The following is a 21,618-nucleotide window of genomic DNA, read 5'->3' as shown; positions in this document are numbered from 1 at the left end:
GAAAACTATTAGGAGGGCTGTTTGAAAGTGGAGATATATAGTAATAAAAAAAGGACTTAAATGTTTGTCATTTATCATATCACTTCTGAAGTTATGGATTTAACCAGTGGAGACATATGGATTACTTTATGCTACCTTTATGTGCTTTTTGGAGCTTCAAAGTTTCAGATCCTGTTTGTAAGGGCCTACAGTGCTGAGATATTCTTCTGAAAATCTTTCTTCGTGTCCTGCAGAAGAAAGTAAGTCATAAACATCTGGGATAGCATGAGGGTGAATAAATGATTAGAGAAGTTTCATTTTTGGGTGATCTATACCTTTAATAGGTAATCATCTGATTTATGCAGAGTTTGCTCTAAGGAAAAGAACAAAACATTGATGCTGGAATAATGGAGATAAATGCATGTGTACAAGTTATATGAATGGACGAACTTTCGGCATTTTACATTTTCAAAAAACATTGTTTAGTATTTTTTTTAAGCAATTTTAATTATGGGGACACTAGAAATGTCCTTATAAACCACATTTATAGCATAATACCCTTGTAATGACCAGTTTGTAACCCAAAAAAGTCCTCAAACCACCCAAACACACACACACAGCTTGTTGTTCTCATAGTACAGAATGGGCAGAGAGCTGTTGGATTTAAACTTGTTTGTTGTTTTGTCCCAGGTTTTGCAGGCACACCTGGTTATCTTTCTCCCGAGGTCTTGAGGAAGGACCCTTATGGCAAACCTGTGGATATTTGGGCCTGTGGTGAGTCTTGAAGAAAGTCCTTAATCGTTATCAGAGTCTTTTGAATCCAACAAGCTTTTTTTTCCAGAATTATGCTCATATTTGTGTTTTTCACTTTAATTTGAACATCAAATATGTTCTAATTGGCCATGATTTTTTCGCCTCATTCAATATTTGACTTTTATTGAGCACAAAAAATGCAAATACCCAAATTATTGGAAATTCATCATGGCTAGTTAGAGGTGTTAAGTTAAAGCGATCACACTGTCAGAGAGATGGTGGCATTGTGTCGCCTGAATTCGCCAACTAATTAAAAATATATGACTCTTGTCTGAAAATTGTTGTCAGTTTGAACAACGCTTTATAGTCGTTTATTTCTTTCCCTGATTCTTCCATGTACCTTTCTATCTTTCTTTCCTCCTCAGGTGTAATCCTGTACATTCTACTTGTTGGTTACCCTCCATTTTGGGATGAAGATCAGCACAAGTTATACCAGCAGATCAAGGCAGGAGCTTATGATGTAAGTAAAGCTGTCTGCCAGTGGTGCCACTCTGTCTTGCTCTCTTATTGGCCTTTACCTGTGAGAGTTCAGTCTAGCCACTCCAAAATCCACTTAATCTAATTGGTCCAGTCTCTGTGAACTTTCTAATCTGTTTCATAAATCAGTCCAGTGGGGCTTGTGTAATTTAAGACTACACATATTCTCTACATCCTTTAGAAGTTCACTGGATTTTCCCAGCAGGATCCCGTAAAAACTTAATGTGAATATTTGTGAAATCACTTGGAATAAAATTCAAGAGACATACATTTCACAAAATTAATTTGAAGGCAGTAATAGGCCAAGAGAGATACGAAAAAGGGATAAAGAAAAAAAAAAAAGAATGAGTAACTGTCTGATTTTTCAGTAAAAGTATCTAAACATGAAACAAGAAATATTACAACTTTATGATATTAAGACTTATTTTCAAAGAATATCTCTCGGATATAAGTAATATTCTAGATTATATAAGTAATATTCTAGATAAATATAAAATATTTTATTTTTGTAAACTTAAGCACATTTAAAAAATTTTTTTTTTTTATTTTTTTTTTTTTAGCATAAACAAATAAAAAAAACACGTGAAAAATATCTACCAAAACCTCAATATACCCAATTTGACTTATTCACAGAATTTAACTTGTTTTGAGGATGTTTATTGGGATGATATTTTTATCAGAAAACAAAACAAAGATATTCATTTAGAATATGATTTTATGGTGTTTATAATTGTTTTAGCATTACTTAGTCTTTTTTTTTGCAGAAAGTGAAGAATTATGATTGCAACAGATGCTCAATGCGGTCCCACTGTCTGGTTAATTTCTTATTGTGTGTGATTTCATGCTACTGGTACTTACTGGTGTTATTGATTATGTCAGGCCCTCCCTGTCGCATTGCAGAGAGATGTACTCTGCTTAGAAACAACTGCCTTGCCCTAGAATTTGTGTGCTTATTTGTTTGCATTTGTGTGTGTGTGTGTCTGTGTCTATGTATTGTATTACAATTTGTAGTCATATAACACTCTTAGGTAGTCGGACTTATGTGGCAGGACATGGAGTGAGTGAGTGAGTGCCCTTGAGTGGTGTTAATTTAATAAAAAATGATGTGACAAATAAAAGGTAAGAGATGATGTGACTCCTGTGGCCTTTTGAAAATGGAGCAAAGGTACTTTTTTCAATGTTTGTTGGAGGGGGTTTTGGTGGTCACTGAGTGATTGGTAGGCCTGGGCCGTTAACCTAAGACGGGGTGATATGAGTAGTTTTATAACACAAAAACAGTGTATACTAAGGCTGTTGATTTAATGCTTAATCATGTTTCTGACCGTACGTATGCTGTAATACATTTTTTTTTAATAAACTGATAAATTCAAGCTTGAAATACCACTTTTTTTGCATCGTTTATGTGCAAGATGCTGAAAACCAGTAAAACATGACATAAACAATGTGAGCTGCTACAAAACTATTAGGCTATATTTAAAATAATATGTATTTTTTTATATCTTGATTGTCTTTATTTGGCCTTCCTCTTTGGACTGCTTTTTTTTTTTTTTTTTTTTTTTTACAATAATTAAATATATAATGATGAAATAATTATTTAGTTATCAATAAATATTTAACTGTTTGGCCATAATGACCATCGTTATGATTGGAGGAAAAAGGGCGAGGCTTTCAAGCCAAAGAACACCATCCCAACTGTGAAGCATGGGGTGGCAGCATCATGTTGTGGGGGTGATTTGCTGCAGGAGGGACTGGTGCACTTAACAAAATAGATGGCATCATGAGGAAGGAAAATTATTTGGATATATTGAAGCAACATCTCAAGGCATCAGCCAGGAAGTTAAAGCTTGGTTTCAAATTGGTCTTCCAAATGGACAATAACACCAAGCATACCTCCAGAATTGTGGCAAAATGGCTTAAGGAAAACAAAGTCAAGGTATTGGAGTGGCCATCACAAGGCTTTGACCTCAATCTGTTTTGAGACTATTTGTGGGCAGAACTGGAAAAAAAAACTTTCGGATTTTAATAGTAAAAGACTGTAAAAAAATTTATCGGTTAATGGGCAGTTACCTTAAAATAACCTTAATATATTTAAAAAGACAATACATGGTAAAATGTTGTCAATTAAATTTTTTTTGATATTCCATATAATTAACATTAACAATTTATTTACTTAAGAGAGTACATGTACTTTTTACAGTAAGTTATTGTTAAAATTGAAGTAAAAACAAAAACTGGCAATTCCCAGAATTCCCTGCGTTACCCATGACATTTCATTATATTTTATGGGAATAGGTATGTTTCTTATTTTTAATATCAGTTATGTGCTTTGGTGTGTTCTGTGTTACAGTATATGTTATGTAGTTGATTTAATGTTGATTGCATTATTTTAATTTCACATATGTTACCTTGATAGTGTTTACTGTTTGTGTGAGTGACACTGAGCACTGTCTCGGGAAGGGCCACTACTGATGAACTTCATGTCATCATGTGCTCTTCCGTAATTACTACAGTGTTTAACAATGCATTATAAAGGCAGCTTTTTATAGTTTCATAAGGTAAATGTTGTCACGTTTATCATTTAATAATAAAAATGGTAATGCACCGTAATTGCATCCCGTAAAGCCTGAAACGTGGTTACCGTATTTTTTTTACAGTGAATTTCTGGCAACCACAGCTGCCAGTTTTTACCGTAAATTCAACAGTATTTTTTTCCTTCTTTTTTTTTACAGTATATTTTTGCTTAATTTTCAATTAAATAATGGTAGATTTTTTTTAATCGCCATATCGTAGTGCCTATATTTGGATAATCCAGTTAAATATTTTGTTTCTTTTTATTTGTACGTTTATTGACGCAAAACAAAATATACGATTATTATTATTATTAACTGTTATGACCTCGGTCTAGGGTCGAGACATAAATAAAATTGAGAACTAACTTCACCTATGGACACTAACTAGCAAAGAATAATAGTAATGAGTACAAATTCTAACCTAACTCCCTACTTACCAAAAACAAAAGAAAAGTAATTTTACTCAAAATAAATGGCACCCAACCCCTACTGCTTCTGTGGTACAGAATGGAATTTCTACAATATTTGCAATGTAAACAAGGGGCATACAAGTGAAGCTCCTATCTACTTGAATGGAGAAAACACAGAAATCTCCAAAAGGGTGGGTCAATATTATGATCAAATAACATATTTCAAATCAGCAGCCTTAAATCTGACAACACTTGTATATTAAATTGTGATTCTTTACCATAGATTACTCTTAAAGGAATTACATTTTCCCAGCTTGTGTAGCTAATGTGCGTGCGTGTTCTCAAGTTGATTGACGTTCCATAGCGATGTCTGTATCTAAAAGTGGATTGACTTTTTTACCTGTAAGGCGGGACATCCTTTCTACATCCATTGACCGTTGGGTGCTTGAGTGTCTTGGTTGGGCGTTCCAAGTTCTCTCATTCCTGTGATTCTCATTCCAAGTGGCCTGTCTCTGCTAAATTGACTCTTTTCCCATTTCCAGGTTTGTAACAGAATGATAAATTGTAGGAGGGTAAACGTCTATACCACTGAATGGGAAACCACAGCAAATATTATTTTCGCTTTGCCATTTGCTCTAAACCCCATCATAGTAATGATCACTTAATTAATGCCACGTAATAGAAGATAAAGTATGGCAAAATTAAACAAGTAAATTCAATGCTTTATGTACTTTGCCTTACAACACCCCTTAATTATATGGTGTTCTTGGCTTGTCTGGGGTACGTCCTGCTCTGCATTTTCACATTACTCCGTGTATCTTCATCGCTCTCACATGTAAACAGTCCTGCCCACTAAGAGCTGAACAAACAAACAAACCTACTGCATTATAAACAGTGTGGCAAAGTCTGTACCAGATCACACATTTCTACCCTCGTGCGGCATATGCCACCTAGTTCACCTTATTAGCAGCAGAACCAAAATTGGGAAGCCATAGTATGAGCTTAGTGGCTTAGAAAACTTGCTCCCCTTTGCACTCTTGCAGTCTTGTCATGTGACCACAATCAATAAGGTGTAGTAGTGTCTCTTCCTCTGTAACTATATTCTGTCTTTCTCCGCCTTCCAGCCACGTGCTCCTGTTTGGATGCACCGTCTGCAGTCAGAAGTGTTCGTCTTTGCTGAAGCACCTCACAGCGGTGCAAAAAAACGCCCCACCATTAACATGTAGTTGCAGTGCTCAAAAAGTCAATTAGTGTGCGTAAGGGTTCATGAGCACCTGCAGTGTTTCTAAGTACCATCCACACACTCATTTTAGCTGATGCAACACATCTTGATGCACAAACGAATTATACTTCTTGGAACCTGCCCAATGGTTTTTTGGAACACACATATGATTCGTAATGGCCATATTAAAGATCTCCTGATATGATATTGTACGACATAGATGCAACATGTATACAGATACTGCTTTTTATTGTCTAATTACAAATCCAATCTTCTTTGTTATGGTCTGCAATGAAGCTATGAGGTGTGAAATACGGAAGCACCATGATTAGAGCACCAGCCGTGGCCAATAGGCCAAGAGCAAGTGGACGCACTGCCGTGACTCATTGAATCCTGTACGCTGCTTCTGTGATAAGTTTAATTTCATTAGTCTCTGGCAGACTGCTCTGTATGTGTTGTGTGAAAAACGCTCTAGGCATTCTCGTGCTGCATATAGATTGCATCATAACACTTGCTCATGATTCTGTCCTGTTGCTCCTACAGTTTCCGTCTCCGGAGTGGGACACGGTCACCCCCGAGGCCAAGAACCTCATCAACCAAATGCTGACCATCAACCCAGCTAAGAGAATCACTTCAGAGCAGGCCCTCAAGCATCCATGGGTCTGCGTAAGTTATCTGTGCCAAGGACTACATTTCCCTTATGTCTTGATTAACAAAAATCCACTGGGAATGCTCTGAACCCTTGTGGAGTTTAAAGGAAACGTCCACACATAAATTACATTTGTCAAAATCTCACCAAACCCATATGCTGTTATTTTTCAGTGGAGCACAAGAGGAGAACATTTTGAAAACATTTCATGCAGCTCTTTTCCATACAATGACAGCTCATTGTGACCATAACAGTCAAGCTCCAAAAAGGCAAAAACACCAGAAAAGCACAATCAAATTAGTCCATACAACTTTTGCACTATATTCCATGTCTTCTGAAGGTGTATGATAGTCATTATTCACTGATAATCTTGTACTCCTCCAAAGCTCAGGTATAAAGCTGGGTGCACACTGTATGATTTTTATGGTCCTTTACGATTGTTGCTTGTCAGATTGTATAATGTGATCCCTGTGAGATCTTGAGTAAATGGGGCGGTCACTCTAAGCTTTGAGCACGCTTAACAGACAATGCAACGGACCAGGATATGATGTCACGTGTAAGGGCTTCTGGTGTAAGTAAATAATAGATCACAATTAACATTATATTCAAAATATTATTATATTTGATTTTGCTCTACGATGAGAGAAATATTTAACGATCCCCAAAAGTTGTCTCAGAAATGTGGCCAATATCGTACGGATTAAACTCGGCATATTCGCTTATAATTTGCTTCGATTTTAATTTTTAATCCTGATTAATCACATAATTGTTTGTAGTTAATCGTGATTAATAGCAGATTTTGAAAGTGTCGAAATTTGACACTATACATATTTTCTTGTCAAAATGTATTTCCATCTTAGGAAAGAAAACAAAACCATATTTAACAATATAATGCTTAATTATGGTTTTCCTAATAAAGCCTTTCACAAGAAATGCACTAAAATAGCACCAATTAGAGTAAAATTAAAAGTTTCCCACAGTTTAAGTGGGAGTGTGACTAATTGAAAGAACTAGTCTCCACATAGGTAGCATATTCATTTCAATGAGCATTAAATCTCTTAAACTCTCATCCTCTGCAATAAAAATCTGCCGGTAGCATGTGTCTATCTGCTTTGTTACAGCAATCGTGAAGCTGCGTTCGTGATTCGCGTCAGTGCATAAATGCCAGCGTCAAGCTTTGAACTCACTATGAAAAGCATTTTCCAACATAATGTCTCATTCTGCGTTTTAGTGATAGATAAGACTTGACTTGCTTTTGTGGTAATTAAAATGTGCCTTACTAGTCCCATCTGGGCTTGTTTGTACATAAAACAGCGATTGGAGCTCCTTTCTCCATCATTTTATCACTGACAGGGAAGTGCTTTCAGAGATTTTTATGTACTAAGATAACCTCTGTGGCTAGGTCATAGTAGAGTATTACGACAGTACCGCCCATAGAATATCAGTGGGACTGCCGCATTATGCTATTTTATGCTAAGCTTGTGGACTGTCTTGGTAGAAGGGCTCTGGCGCTATGTCTGTTTGTGATGTGTCCGTCAATGTAATGACTCCGGGCGGACACATTACAAAGGTTCCAGAATATTGGAATATTGTGCACGAGTCACCTGGACTAATTTTACATTAATTAGTCATTTATTGTGTGTTTATTGTTTTTTTCGTCATTTGTGGAGTGCCCCTGGTCACTGTGAACAGTGTGCAGTGTTAAAACTGTATAATGATTCTTCAGAAATTTCTTCTTTTGTGTACCACCGAAACAATGCATTAGGGAGACCAAGTCATTTTGGTGAACTATTCTTTTAATTCATGTGGATTCCAGCCCTACACACAGAGTAAATGAGCTCTCAGAATTAGTCAATATGTTTGTGTTGTTGTTTAAACCCTCTGTGGTTCATTTTTAAAGACTCTGAGACATTGGGTTGAATACCTTGGTAATGCCTATGTGCAATATTTTACTCTTGTCTTGCATACTCCCATTTCAGCAACGTTCCACTGTGGCGTCCATGATGCATCGCCAAGAGACCGTGGAGTGCTTGCGCAAGTTCAATGCCCGCAGAAAACTAAAGGTATGGCATGGGTTTGAAGAGCCCTTAAACTCTCTACCCCCACTGTGCCTTCCCTTGTGTTAGTATTGCTGAATATATTCATTGGCCATTAAGTAACGACTCTATTTTTCTTCTGTATTTTATTTTTTTTTTTCAGGGCGCCATTCTCACTACCATGCTGGTGTCTAGAAACTTCTCAGGTGAGTTCCCTCATTTTCTTGGGATCAGGTAGGTAAATGCAAAGTCCTGGATTAATGTGGCCCACCTGTTGTAGTTTTGCTCCAGTTTAAAGTGTATAAAATTTGTATATAAGGCTGGCGCAGATATTAAATGGAGGGGAAGTTCACTTGGGAATCTAGAGCTTTGATGACAGGATTGAGCATAAAGTTTTGCACTTTTTCTTATGCAATTAAAGATGAGTGTCTTTGGGAATCTGTATCTTGATTTCTTTAAGATGTTAAGGTTTTTTCAGAAGTTTGAAGTATTACAGTAAAGGAATATCCATAACCTTTGTGTCATTGTCTTTTTAAAAGAGCTTGTGGGCCCTTTTTATACTCCCTGAGCAGGAGAGCACGAAATATGAAATTCTTAGCTTTTCATTAGGTTTGCACAGATGTCTTTTTTTCTTTGATGCACAAGGTTGCAGAGCCTGTTGCATTTACATAGGGAGTAGATGCTGATATTTAAAGGAATAGTTCACACAAAAATTTACATTCTGTTATCATTTACTCACCCTTATATCATTCCAATCCTAAATGACTTTCTTACTTCCATGGAAAACAAAAGGAGAAATGTTGAAAAGTGTAATGAGTGCTCATTTCCATGCAATGACATTGAATTGGACTGGAGCTTTCAAGCATCATTGAAGCTGTCTTTATGACTCATGGGCTATAATCCAAGTCTTCTGAATTCATTTGATAGCTTTTTGCGAGGAATAAAATCAAATTGAAGTCCTCTTTTAAAGCTATCGCATGACTTCACAAGATTTGGAATATAATGCAAAAGTCATTTGGTCTAATTTTATCATACATTTATGGGGTTTTTGTGTCCTTTTTGTAAAACTTGGTGCCTGAAAAATGCACATGGGCACCCCACTCCCGACCGAATGGTGAAACTCAGGGGCTGGGACGTGCACAGGGGCTGGCTACAGTGGCCCAAGACACTGCCTCTTTGCCCTCCTGGGCTGAGGTTCCCTCTGGAGAAAGTAATTTAATTTGCAAATATTCAATTTGCAGACGTTTTTATCAACAGCATCAAAGCAATTTATATATAATGAATAATACAACATTGTTGTATTTTTTGTTTTGTTTTTATGTAAACATGCGTAGACGGGCATCTTTGGCTGTTATTTTTGCAGAGAAATTTGGTTCTAACTTTTCTCAGTTTGAGCCACTTTGAGCACTGATTGTAATTGCATGGAAAAGAGCTACTAGTAAATTCTTTAAAACATCTCCTGTTGTGTTCAATGAAAGAAAATCCGTCATACAGGGGTGAGTAAATATGTTTTAATTTTTGAGTGAACCATCCCTTTACCTTTGATTTCTTACACTTTTTCAATAGAGGGTTTAAAAAAACTTCTGTAGCTTCTCCCAATTCAACACCTCTCTGTCCAATAGTGGGCCGGCAGCATACCAGCCCTGCTGCTCCCACCACAAGCACTGCTGCTCTTGCACAGGAAGGTATGTGAGAGTGCATCTCCTCACCTCACCACCAGGGGGACCCAATGAGCCCTCTCTACAATGCCTCAATCCCTTGCCCTGCCTCTGCTCTACCCAGTTAGCATGCAGCCAATAAGAAGCCTGCCTCTCCCGCCATCACTTGCATAAATGATTTGGTTTACCTCTTATCTTCATTCTCATAAATTACCTCTGCTACAGTATATAGTCTTGGAGAAGTTCTCACTTTTGAAGATTGTGGCCTGCTAAATTTCCATCTCTGACATATATGTCATGCATTCGGGTGATGTGTCTTTAAGAGTTTCTGGAACAGCATGGGTTATTTCCCCCCGAGCCATGTTTTTATTGGTGCTTTGCTTTCACGCTACCATATACCGTTAAATGTTCATCTAGCTTTGTTGTAACGCTACAAGTTGTTTGAAACAAACTCAGAAATACCAAAAACAATTTGCTAATGAAAAAAAAAAAAAAAAACGTAATTATAATATATATAATATTAAAAAGAAATCTGCAAAGGCAAACATAAATGTAACTTGTTTTAAGTATTTTTAAATAAATACCATCATTTTTTTATTTTTTGTGTAATTAGGGCTTAATCAGTTTTTGTTCGCAGTTTGTGAAATTACTGTGACATTCAAAGTATCTTAGCCTTAGCCTAACTTTCAAAACTTGTAAATGTATCTGCCGTGAACAAACAATGTCTCGTTCCATCTTGCAACAGACTTTAATTTACGCAAAAACAGCTCAAGGCAAAACAATCTGAGCAATACTGCCGGGCTGCATTCATGTCAACTATCGCCATGGTGAGACCCACCATCGGCCGGCATGCATCATCGACTGCATGGAGACTTATGTCTCTTACTCTTTCTTCCCCTCTCGGTTTAATGCTTCAGCCCATTTCTGGCTTCCTTCTTCCCTGCTGATCAGCTTAAAGGTGTTATTTGCTTTTGGGTTGAGTAGTATTTGAGTCAAGTCTGTTTTAGCTAAAGATATTGGACCCTGGTCACATGGCTGTACTCCGTACACATTAGATCAGTGGTTCTGAACTGGTTTCACTTCAGGATGCAGATTTTTAGACATCAAATGGCTAATCAACACAGTACCTAAATGAGCGCACAGAACAAAAATGTCCTTAAAAACAAGCCTTGACATTTATTTATAGTTCCATAAACTACATCAGCAGCCAGTAATTCACCTGACAAAACAGTCAGCACATTTAAAGTGAACCTTTATTTAGTGTAGTATGGGTCATATTTTCTTTAAACTTGTGTAGATTTGTTTATGGTTTTTGAGGATAAAGGTATGTCATGCAAACTTCCTTAAAACAAACCGAAGTGTTCTGGCAAACTTGCCGCAAATTCACCACTCATCATTTTCACATGCAGATTAACTTTGAGGCAAACTCTTCATTGTTGCCAAAGGTTTGCTGCAGATTCACCACTATCGATGAAGAGCTGCAAACTTCTGGCAAACATTTGTGGCGAATCGCAAGCTCATTTGCATGAGGAAATAATGAATAAATCTGTAATGAACAAGTTTGTCCGAACTCTTGACTTTTGCTTAAAGGAATATTCTGGGTTCAATACAAGATTTGCTCAATCGACAGCATTTGTTGCATAATGTTGATTACCATGTTGATACTCGTCCGTCCATACTTTTTTAAAATTTTATATCTAATAAATAAAATAAATAAATAAATAAAAATATTGAGTTTTTGAGGCATGTTGAGGATATTTTACCTCTTACAATGGCAGTGAATGGGGACAGTTTTTAGAGAGTTTAAAGGGAGAAATGTGAAGCTTATAATTTTATTAAAGCACTTTGAAACTTTGAGCTGTAATGTAAAAATCTTCATTAGTACAGTCGTTTTATGGTTTCATGGCAACGAAGTTGTAAAATTGGCTATAACTTTACACTAACAATAAAGTTATTTAAACACACATATTTTTTATGTCTTGTGGCTTTACTTTTGAAACGGTGAGTATTTTAACATTTATGGATTGGTTCCATTCACTTCCTTTGTAAGTGTCTCACAGGATGGACTTCAGATTTTTATTTTGTATTTTTTAAAAAAGGAGGGGCAAGTCAAAATAAATGTTTGTGGTACCACAAATGCTGTCGATTGAGCTTAACTTGTATTGAACCTGGAAGATTCCTTTAAAGGAATGTTCCTGGTGTAATACACACTAAGTTTAATAGGCATAAATGGTGGCATAATGTTACTTACTTCCAAAAACAAAAATTACGCTTACACTAAGACACTTGGGGTAGAAGCGAAATGGGGCTGGCCATAAACATTAAAATGCAAACTGTTTTAAAAGTATAGCCATAAGACGTGTTAACATAATTTCAGTGTTATAGAATCAGGGATTAACCCGCATAATGTTGTCATGACAACAAATTTGTAATATTAGATAAATAATTTCACAGATAAGGCAAGCAAGTGATTTATCACACTGAAATTGTTAATAGAACAAGTCAAAATTATTGACATCAACGACAAAAGAAATGGGAAGGAATTTATCCTCCTTTTTTAAAGTTACTAAGCCTATTACTTTTGCTATCCTAACTGCGTTTTTCCTTGCTTCCGTGACCTTATCAGAACAGACGTGAGACACACATTTTTGGGTCACAACGACCAGTTGAGAGCCATTGTTTTAGATGTTCTACGAGCTTGGTCCTTTGTCATTAACTAAAGCAGACCTGTGCAGCCCAGCCAAGCCACCATTGCCTCCTTTCAACTCTTCCTTCCCCCTTTGCTGAGAGCGCAGGGGTTTTAACCACATGGACGGCAGGAGCGGGGTTGGCTTGCTGCCAGTCGTCAGACCCGACGTAGCTGGCGCTGGAGTCCAGTGAGTGCCAGGTGGTCTGCGGGGAACAAGGCCCCCTGGAGGGCAGACAGACGCTGTTGAAACGTTGACAGTGTCTCAGGGAGATCGCTGGTTCCAAGCCCTCTTGGGAGTGTCCACTTGTGTTGTAGATGTGAAATGGGTCTGATCATTTTGAATTGTCCCACACTTACCAAAGGCCATCTACAAGCTGTGAATGAGCAGCTGTTAGTGTCGGAGAATACTTATGGATATCTTCATAATTTGCAGAAACTGAAGAGAACTATTAAGCAAAGCCACTAAACATCTGCTCTGATCCCTCAGGATTGTGGAAAAGTCTTTGCTGTCTTGCTGAAAAGATTTTTAAAACGCAGATGGGATGATATTGTATTTATAGGCTGTTCAGAATAGTTTACTACTAGGCGGTACATGTATACTGTGGACAACATGCCAGTTTTCTATGCATTTTCAGTAACCACAGAAAAATTCCATGGAAAGTTTGAGTGTAAACATGTTTTCCATTCTTTTTTTATAATCTGAGGGATGAGTCAATATAATGTTCTGTGGTAATTTAACCTGGACTATTCCTTTAATATACTTTGGAGCCGTCCAATCAATGCTCTCCATCAGTTCTGGGCTACAACCAGTAAGTGCTTATAACTTGTTACATTCTCTCATCATAAAAGCCAGTCTTCCAGCTAAATAGCCAGTATTAACATTGCATCAATTGTTGTTTATCCCTCGCTTTATCATTATATTACCTATATAAGACATACTGAAAAATAGATTCATAAGAATAGGCATGTTATACAACATTTCTTATAGTATGTTAGCTATGTTGCCTGTAGTTCTCTAATCATTTGTTGCCTGCACAGGTGTATGTAATTTTCCTTTCAAAAAATATATATATTTTAATGGCTGTTTTAATGGATTTTATGAACTGCTTGTCCCCTTTTTGGAGCCTTATTATTTAATAGGGGTGTGAACATTTGCATTGCTTTGATTCAAATGCAGTTCTTTACTAAACTATGCAATGCATGGTCGATATTCGATTTTTCTGGTGCGATTTAGAATATTTAGAATAATATACAAAAGACACATATGTACTGTATTTGGTTGGGCAATTAAACATATACAGGACATGCTTTGTAACCTGGATATGGTGCATTTGTGCAACTTATAAGGTGAAGAATATTGTACAATTTTATTAGTAAAGAAATTAGCATAGGAAATGAATGCATAATACATTGTGAAATTATTAATGATTATATACGTTTTTAATCGATTGACATTTCTTTATCAGAATAATGCATCTTTACACCCCTGTTAAATTATGTGTTGCTTAATTATCTAAATAAACCGAGACTGTAGTTGCAACAGTTTTTTGCATTTTGTCTGAAGATTTGTTGAAATAGTCGATCTGAATATGTCATTTCCTATCAGCTTTAATAGATGTATGACTGTATCCATTTGATTGTTCAGCAGTGTAACTTAAAACTGCTGGCTCAGCTTCCCCCACTACAGTCTGTTAATCTGTGACATAGTTACTGTAGAAATGTGAGAGATAGTTGAACTATTATTAGTTTAAAGGTATGGTTGACCCAGAAATAAAAAGTCTGTCATCATTCACTCACCCTTATGTTGTTACAAACCCTTTTGAGTTTCTTTCTACAGTGGAACACAAAAGGAGATGTTCGGCAAAATGTTAGTCTCAATCACCATTTTATGCATCTTTTCCCATATAATGAAAGTCAGTGGTGACTGAGGCTAAAATTTTGCTTCAGAAGAAAGTAAGTCATACAAGTTGGGAACGACATGAAGGTGAGTAAACTGTGACAGAATTTTCATTTTTAGGTGAACCATTCCAACTATCCCTTTAAGACTCCCTCATCAGTGCATTGCATTATGGAACTCTTGGTTTAATGTCGTTGGCACTGCATGGCTGACTGTATGGTGAATTGCATCCGCCATCAGCACCTCTCACAATGCCTGCCATCTTTCAACTCTTTCTCTCTGCTACTATATGGATATTTTACCTCTTAATCTTGCCATCCTTTCCTTTTGTTTATGGAAGGTAAGGTGTTTAATAGGAATACAGAATGTGAAACCTGATAAGTTTATGTTCTTGAATGGGGTACTGTTTGTAAAGGCCTCCCACAAGTCATTTGATTATTTTCTGAAGTGTATCGGAGGTCACTTCCACTACACTGACTCAAGACCTCTGAAAAAAGCCCTAGGGGAAATAAGTCATGCATCAAGGAAAATCAATTGCATACATTAGCCATGATTTTCCTTATTACGTCTGCGACTGCAAATGGAGAATACATTCATTTGTCTGGTTTTGGTTAATTTTAAAGGGGTCATATTATACTTTTTAAAGATATATATATATATATATATATATATATATATATATATATATATATATATATATATATATATATATATATATATATATATATATATATATATACACTCACCTAAAGGATTATTAGGAACACCATACTAATACTGTGTTTGACCCCTTTCAGCGTCAGAACTGCCTTAATTCTACATGGCATTGATTCAACAAGGTGCTGAAAGCATTCTTTAGGAATGTTGGCCCATATTGATAGGATAGCATCTTGCAGTTGATGGAGATTTGTGGGATGCACATCCAGGGCACGAAGCTCCCGTTCCACCACATCCCAAAGATGCTCTATTGGGTTGAGATCTGGTGACTGTGAGGGCCATTTTAGTACAGTGAACTCATTGTCATGTTCAAGAAACCAATTTGAAATGATTCGAGCTTTGTAACATGGTGCATTATCCTGCTGGAAGTAGCCATCAGAGGATGGGTACATGGTGGCCATAAAGGGATGGACATGGTCAGAAACAATGCTCAGGTAGGCCGTGGCATTTAAACGATTCCCAATTGGCACTAAGGGGCCTAAAGTGTGCCAAGAAAACATCCCCCACACATTACACCACCACCACCAGCCTGCACAGTGGTAACAAGGCAGGATGGATCCATGTTCTCATTCTGTTTACGCCAAATTCTTACTCTACCATCTGAATGTCTCAACAGAAATCGAGACTCATCAGACCAGGCAACATTTTTCCAGTCTTCAACTGTCCAATTTGGGTGAGCTCTTGCAAATTGTAGCATCTTTTTCCTATTTGTAGTGGAGATGAGTGGTACCCGGTGGGGTCTTCTGCTGTTGTAGCCCATCCGCCTCAAGGTTGTGCGTGTTGTGGCTTCACAAATGCTTTGCTGCATACCTCGGTTGTAACGAGTGCTTATTTCAGGCAAAGTTGCTCTTCTATCAGCTTGAATCAGTCGGCCCATTCTCCTCTGACCTCTAGCATCAACAAGGCATTTTCGCCCACAGGACTGCCGCATACTGGATGTTTTTCCCTTTTCACACCATTCTTTGTAAACCCTAGAAATGGTTGTGCATAAAAATCCCAGTAACTGAGCAGATTGTGAAATACTCAGACCGGCCCGTCTGGCACCAACAACCATGCCACGCTCAAAATTGCTTAAATCACCTTTCTTTCCCATTCTGACATTCAGTTTGGAGTTCAGGAGATTGTCTTGACCAGGACCACACCCCTAAATGCATTGAAGCAACTGCCATGTGATTGGTTGATTAGATAATTGCATTAATGAGAAATTGAACAGGTGTTCCTAATAATCCTTTAGGTGAGTGTATATATATATATATATATATATATATATATATATATATATATATATACAGCCACCTTTTCCATTTTTCATAAATTACTATATATATATATATATATATATATATATATATATATATATATATATATACAGCCACCTTTTCCATTTTTCATAAATTACTATATATATATATATATATACACCGATGAGCCAAAACATTATGACCACTCACAGGTGAAGCGAATAACATTGATCATCTACTAACAAGGCCACATGTCAAGGTCTGTGTAGATTAGATGGTAAGCGAACAATCAGTTCTCGTAGTCAATGAATTAAATGCAGGAGTAAAGACCTGAGCGACTTTGACAAAGGCCAAATTGTTATGGCCTGACGACTGGGTCAGAGCATCTCTGAAACAGTGAGGCTTGTTCGGTGCTCCCAGTCAGCAGTGGCGACTACCAACTGACAGTGGTCCGAGGAGGGACAAACTACAAACTGGCAACAGGGTGTTGGGCACACAAGGCTCATTGATGCACAAGGGCAACTAAGGCTATCCCGTCTGGCCTGAACCAACAGAAGGTCTACTGTGGCACAAGTCACAGAAAATGTAAATGATGGTTACTGGAGGATTGTGTCACAACACACAGTGCATCACACCCTGTTGGGTATGCGGCTGCTTAGCCGCAGACCAGTCAGAGTGCCCATGATGACCCCTGTCCACCATCTAAAGCACCTTCAATGGGCACGTGAGCATCGGAACTAAACCTTGATTTGCCTGGTCTGATCAGTCCAGTTTTCTTTTACATCACGTAGATGGCCATGCACGTGTGCGTCGTTTACCTGGGGAAGTGGTTGCACATGGATGTACCGTGGGAAGACGAAAAGCTGGTGTAGGGAGTGTAATGCGCTGGCAATGTTCTGCTAGGAAACCCTGGGTCGAGCTGTTCAGGTGGACGTAAATTTGACATGTGCCACCCACCTAAACACCGTTGCAGACCAGGTACACCCCTTCATGGTGATGGTATTCCCTGATGGCCGTGGCCTCTTTCAGCAGGATAATGCACCCTGCCATGTATTGTGGAAGCATTTGATGTCTGATGAAATATTAAATACATAAAACTTAAAGAAAAAAAAAAGAAAAAATCAAATAAAGTTGGTTATATATATGGTATATATGTATATAATGTGTATCTAATATATATGTGTGTGTGTGTGTGTGTGTGTGTGTGTATATAGATACAGATTATATACTGTATTAATTTGAATAAGAAAAAAAATCAATGGAAATTTGATTCCTCATGATATGACCCCTTTAAATAATTTTTAAATTGTTTTTACAATTTTTGAAGTGAGTCATTTTATTTAATCCTTTAAAAAGGCCTTCTCACATTATATTCTTTGTACTGCTCCATCTTCCTGAGATTACAAATGTATTAGGATTCAACTTTGATTTGATATGATATGAAAAGATCAATAAACAATTTCTCCTGTGGTCAAAAATGATGCAAGTCAGCATTGCCTCCCAAGCCCTGTATTCTAATAAATGATAAAATGGCTAGTCAGTAGTTTATTAAATGTTTTATGAGGTGATTTATTTGGAATACCCAGAGATATAAATAAGGTATCGGTTTTGTCATTCATTCTGTATGTACTAATTTAATCTTTCTGTGTTTCCTGCAGCATGCAAAAGTTTACTCAACAAAAAGGCTGATGGAGTCAAGGTAAGTCTAAAGGCATTTTTACACATACATTGCAATAAATGCCTAGTGTTTTCCCAAATTTGAGCCTTTTTCTCTCACAAAGGACTTTTTAAAAAGTCTCTGTCAGTTGCGAGTGCTTTTCCAATGACTAGTAAACTGGTCTTAAATTTAGTTCCTCTAGTTTTAGTTCCACTTAGATTAAGTGTATTGCAAAGCATCACTTTAGCAGTAATTTATGCCCTTTTTGCTCATAGAAGTCTCCCTCTCTAATGTTGTTTCTTAAAAGTACCAAATAAGGAACCATGTGTGGCCCAATGTGGGTGAGCGGATCTAGTTTTCACACCATATTAATGATGGATCCAATGAGGTATTATAAGGGGCCATTCAAACCGAATGTGTTCTTGCACTAGAAAAGCTGTTAACCGCATATAACACAACGCATATAATGCAGGTGTATTGAGAAGCACTTTTGAAAATGTACGTTCTATTTTTACCTGACACCAACTCCTGCGCAAGATGCTGGAAAAACTGTTGGAAAAAAACTGCAATGACCGTCTAGCGCATACTTGTAATTAAAAACATTATTGAAATGTTGTGCATATGCAAGCATAAATAAATACAAAAAATCAATATAGGGATCCAGAGTATTGATTCAATATTGTGAAAAATATATCATGTAGAGCTGCACGATTCTGGATAAATTGACAATCACAATTTGTTTTGTTTGGAATAAAGTCAGTTTCAAAAATCAGTGAAAAATGCTTATTTCACTGATTTACAAAACCTGGACATAAGGGTATTAAACAAATAACATTCTGACAATTATGCTCTCTGCTTCAATCTATGCAAAAATGCAATACAATTGTAAATCAAATATATACATCATGTCCTAAGTCCACAAGAGAATACATTATAAACCAAACAGCACCTCGTTATTATTGTAAAATAAAATGAATGAATTCTGTTCAAAAGTGCATAAAAAAATCTATAAAATGATTTAGGTTTCTCGCATGCTAAGTATAAAGCAAAGTGAGCGGGAAAAAGCTTCATTAACAGTTTGTGTTGCACTGATAAGCAAATATGCAATACAACTCAGTTTAAGTTTTTTTTTAAATAGATAAATAAAATATGAACAATTTAAATTAAAACAATGAGGCCTTCAGGCATTCATATGTTTCCCTTGTAAAAATTGCTTCAAGCTTTTAAGGAATTATTCAAGAGCCAGTAATTAAAGAACAGTGAAAATAAAGTAAACAGTGCTTTAATTTTTTCAGCAACAATATCAATTAAACATTTCAAACATTATAATATAAAAACAAAGTTATTTAATGGAAAATTAAACCACTTAAATATTTGACACGGTCACTGTGTGATTATTAGATATAAATTACATTAATACTGATTTGATGCAGTAAGAATGCCTGAATGGATATAACAGACAGCATACAGCTTATATACATTTAGACATTGCACAGATCTAAAATTTTGAAGAATTTGCCCTGTCTGCTTACATTTATATACATTAATGACTGTGTTTGCTTTAATATCTCGTCAAGACAGTGCAGATTTAATGCGGTCTCGTAATTCATAAACAGCTGTGTTTTACATTAATATCGCCTGAAGAGGGGTATTTTGTTTAAAAAGCAGTGCAGAGTCTCACACAGGAGAGCTGCATTCATCCCGAGACACAAGTCAAGCCGACATGAGATCGAAATCACAATCTTTTGACAATGAATTGTGCTGCTCTAATATAATGATATATTGTTATGTGATTGTATTGGCAAAGCCCTACAAAGGACACAAAAACACGTTCGTTGTGAACGGTCCCTAAGAGTACCAAGTTGAGTGGAACTACGGATACTGCAGAAAGAATAGTATCGTTACATTTTTAAAAATACATTTTCTATCGACTTGGTACAAAAGTACCAGTTCTTTTGGGATCTATATACATTAATGCTATTCCAAACTATAGCTATACTACCATGCCCTTTAAATAAGCTTTTTTTTGTGTGAGCAATGTTGATTTTAAATAAAAATTCTTAACATTCAAACGGCAATTAACAGTTTGCTCGCGGATGATTGGCTGTGTCTAATGCCAATCATGTCCCTAGTGATGTCATCTCTCTGAAAAGGAAGTTGTATGTGTCCTCTCTATTTCAGCCCCAGACAAACAACACTAAAAACAGTGTAGTGAGTGCTGTAGTGAACGCCATGAAAGAAAGCAACACGACCGCCTCTACACCGATGGTACCTTATCTACATTCAACCCTCTTTGAAACCCATTTATTCATCTGACCGACTCATAGTACATGTTGAAGTGTTTGCATAATTATTGCCGCATGCCAGAAAACGTGTTTTGCAACAGTTAAACAGTTTTGCATGTATTACAGTAAATGCTTAAATATATTATACCTGTAGTTTGCAGTGCACATTAGGGGTCACTAGTCATTCCTCTTTGTGTTTTTGAAACTCTTGTGTACTTTAAAGCACATTTCATGCACATAATTGTGGTGTTATGAAAACGTGTCATTAGGAATTATTTGTTTTTGCCTGTAAGCTTGTGGTTTATGTCCTCCTGCACTCCTCTTGTCCTTAGTTTGCCTCTCTAGGTTTAACACACGGCACTGTTAGATGTAAAAAATAAAACACAGTCGTCCATGGAGACAGTCTGATGTTTATTTTGAATATGTATATATCTGGAACTGTTAAAAATAGCCAATCCATCTTAGTCTCCGCCTAACTGATCCCATGAAATCAGAATTTGAGTTTTGTGGCTTTTTGTCCATGTCTGTTAGCATTGAGATCATCTGTATGCCTGTGAAGTCCTGAAAGTTGACAAAAATGTTATAACACTTTGAAAAATATTGATGAATCATCCTGCACTAAACAGATTTTTGTCCAATCATATGCTCTCTTGAATGTGAATATACCACCCCCTAATACCACTTGCAACCGACTAGCAAGTAGCGAATCATGGCTGTGACATAACTAAAGCCTGTTGGCTATTTAAAAAAGGGGAGGAGCCATTTTGATATGGCCGACCCAAACAAGAAATACTTTAACACAGGAATGAAAACTACTCATAATGCAAACTCAAGGGGCATTTAAGCCACCATATCGAATTGTATAACTGTATGTACTGTATGTATTTCATCAACTAGCAAAGGTAATTTGAGGATGCTTGGAGTCAAAGTACATAAACCAATCATAGTAAAGATGCAGTCTCCCTCTCAAAAGCTGTCAGATGATTGGCTATGTTGGAAGTGCTAGCAGTGTCCCGTGGAGATTAAAGTAAAGTAAAATGGAATGACATTTCAAAAGGGGCTTGCTTGTTCAGCTGCCCAAATAGCCAAGCAAAGGGCATCCAGGAATCACCAAAAACAATCCATTAAGAGCACAAGTTACCCCCTGACCTCTCCTGAGGCCTGCAAATGCCTCCACAGTGCTGATGGACAGCTAGCTTCCACTGTGGCTTATTAAAAATCGTATAAGGCAAAAGAAGTGATAACTGGAAGTATATGTACACTAGTTAGGTTTCCTGTGAAAGAATACCAGCCTTTGGGTTCAGTTGGATAATAACAT

The 21,618-nt window shown here is 36.8% G+C and overlaps 1 protein-coding gene across 15 annotated transcripts in view; it reads left to right on the top strand.

The window, feature by feature from the left end:
* The window catches only part of camk2g1 (calcium/calmodulin-dependent protein kinase (CaM kinase) II gamma 1), a 120,680-nt gene that overhangs the window by 85,189 nt on the left and 13,873 nt on the right, over positions 1–21,618 (top strand). For 6 of the 15 annotated variants that reach the window (XM_052102365.1, XM_052102362.1, XM_052102355.1 and 3 more), the window contains exons 8-15: positions 670–753; positions 1,158–1,252; positions 6,015–6,137; positions 8,100–8,183; positions 8,320–8,362; positions 9,779–9,841; positions 18,017–18,057; positions 20,197–20,283. In XM_052102365.1, the coding sequence (XP_051958325.1) occupies positions 670–753; positions 1,158–1,252; positions 6,015–6,137; positions 8,100–8,183; positions 8,320–8,362; positions 9,779–9,841; positions 18,017–18,057; positions 20,197–20,283 (620 nt within the window). The remainder of the gene's footprint in view (positions 1–669; positions 754–1,157; positions 1,253–6,014; positions 6,138–8,099; positions 8,184–8,319; positions 8,363–9,778; positions 9,842–18,016; positions 18,058–20,196; positions 20,284–21,618) is intronic. The other 9 variants (XM_052102368.1, XM_052102359.1, XM_052102367.1 and 6 more) reach the window with 3 other exon arrangements.

Source organism: Xyrauchen texanus, chromosome 33, assembly GCF_025860055.1.
Source record: "Xyrauchen texanus isolate HMW12.3.18 chromosome 33, RBS_HiC_50CHRs, whole genome shotgun sequence".
Taxonomy (NCBI): domain Eukaryota; kingdom Metazoa; phylum Chordata; class Actinopteri; order Cypriniformes; family Catostomidae; genus Xyrauchen; species Xyrauchen texanus.
This window is presented reverse-complemented; position numbering and strand designations above follow the sequence as displayed.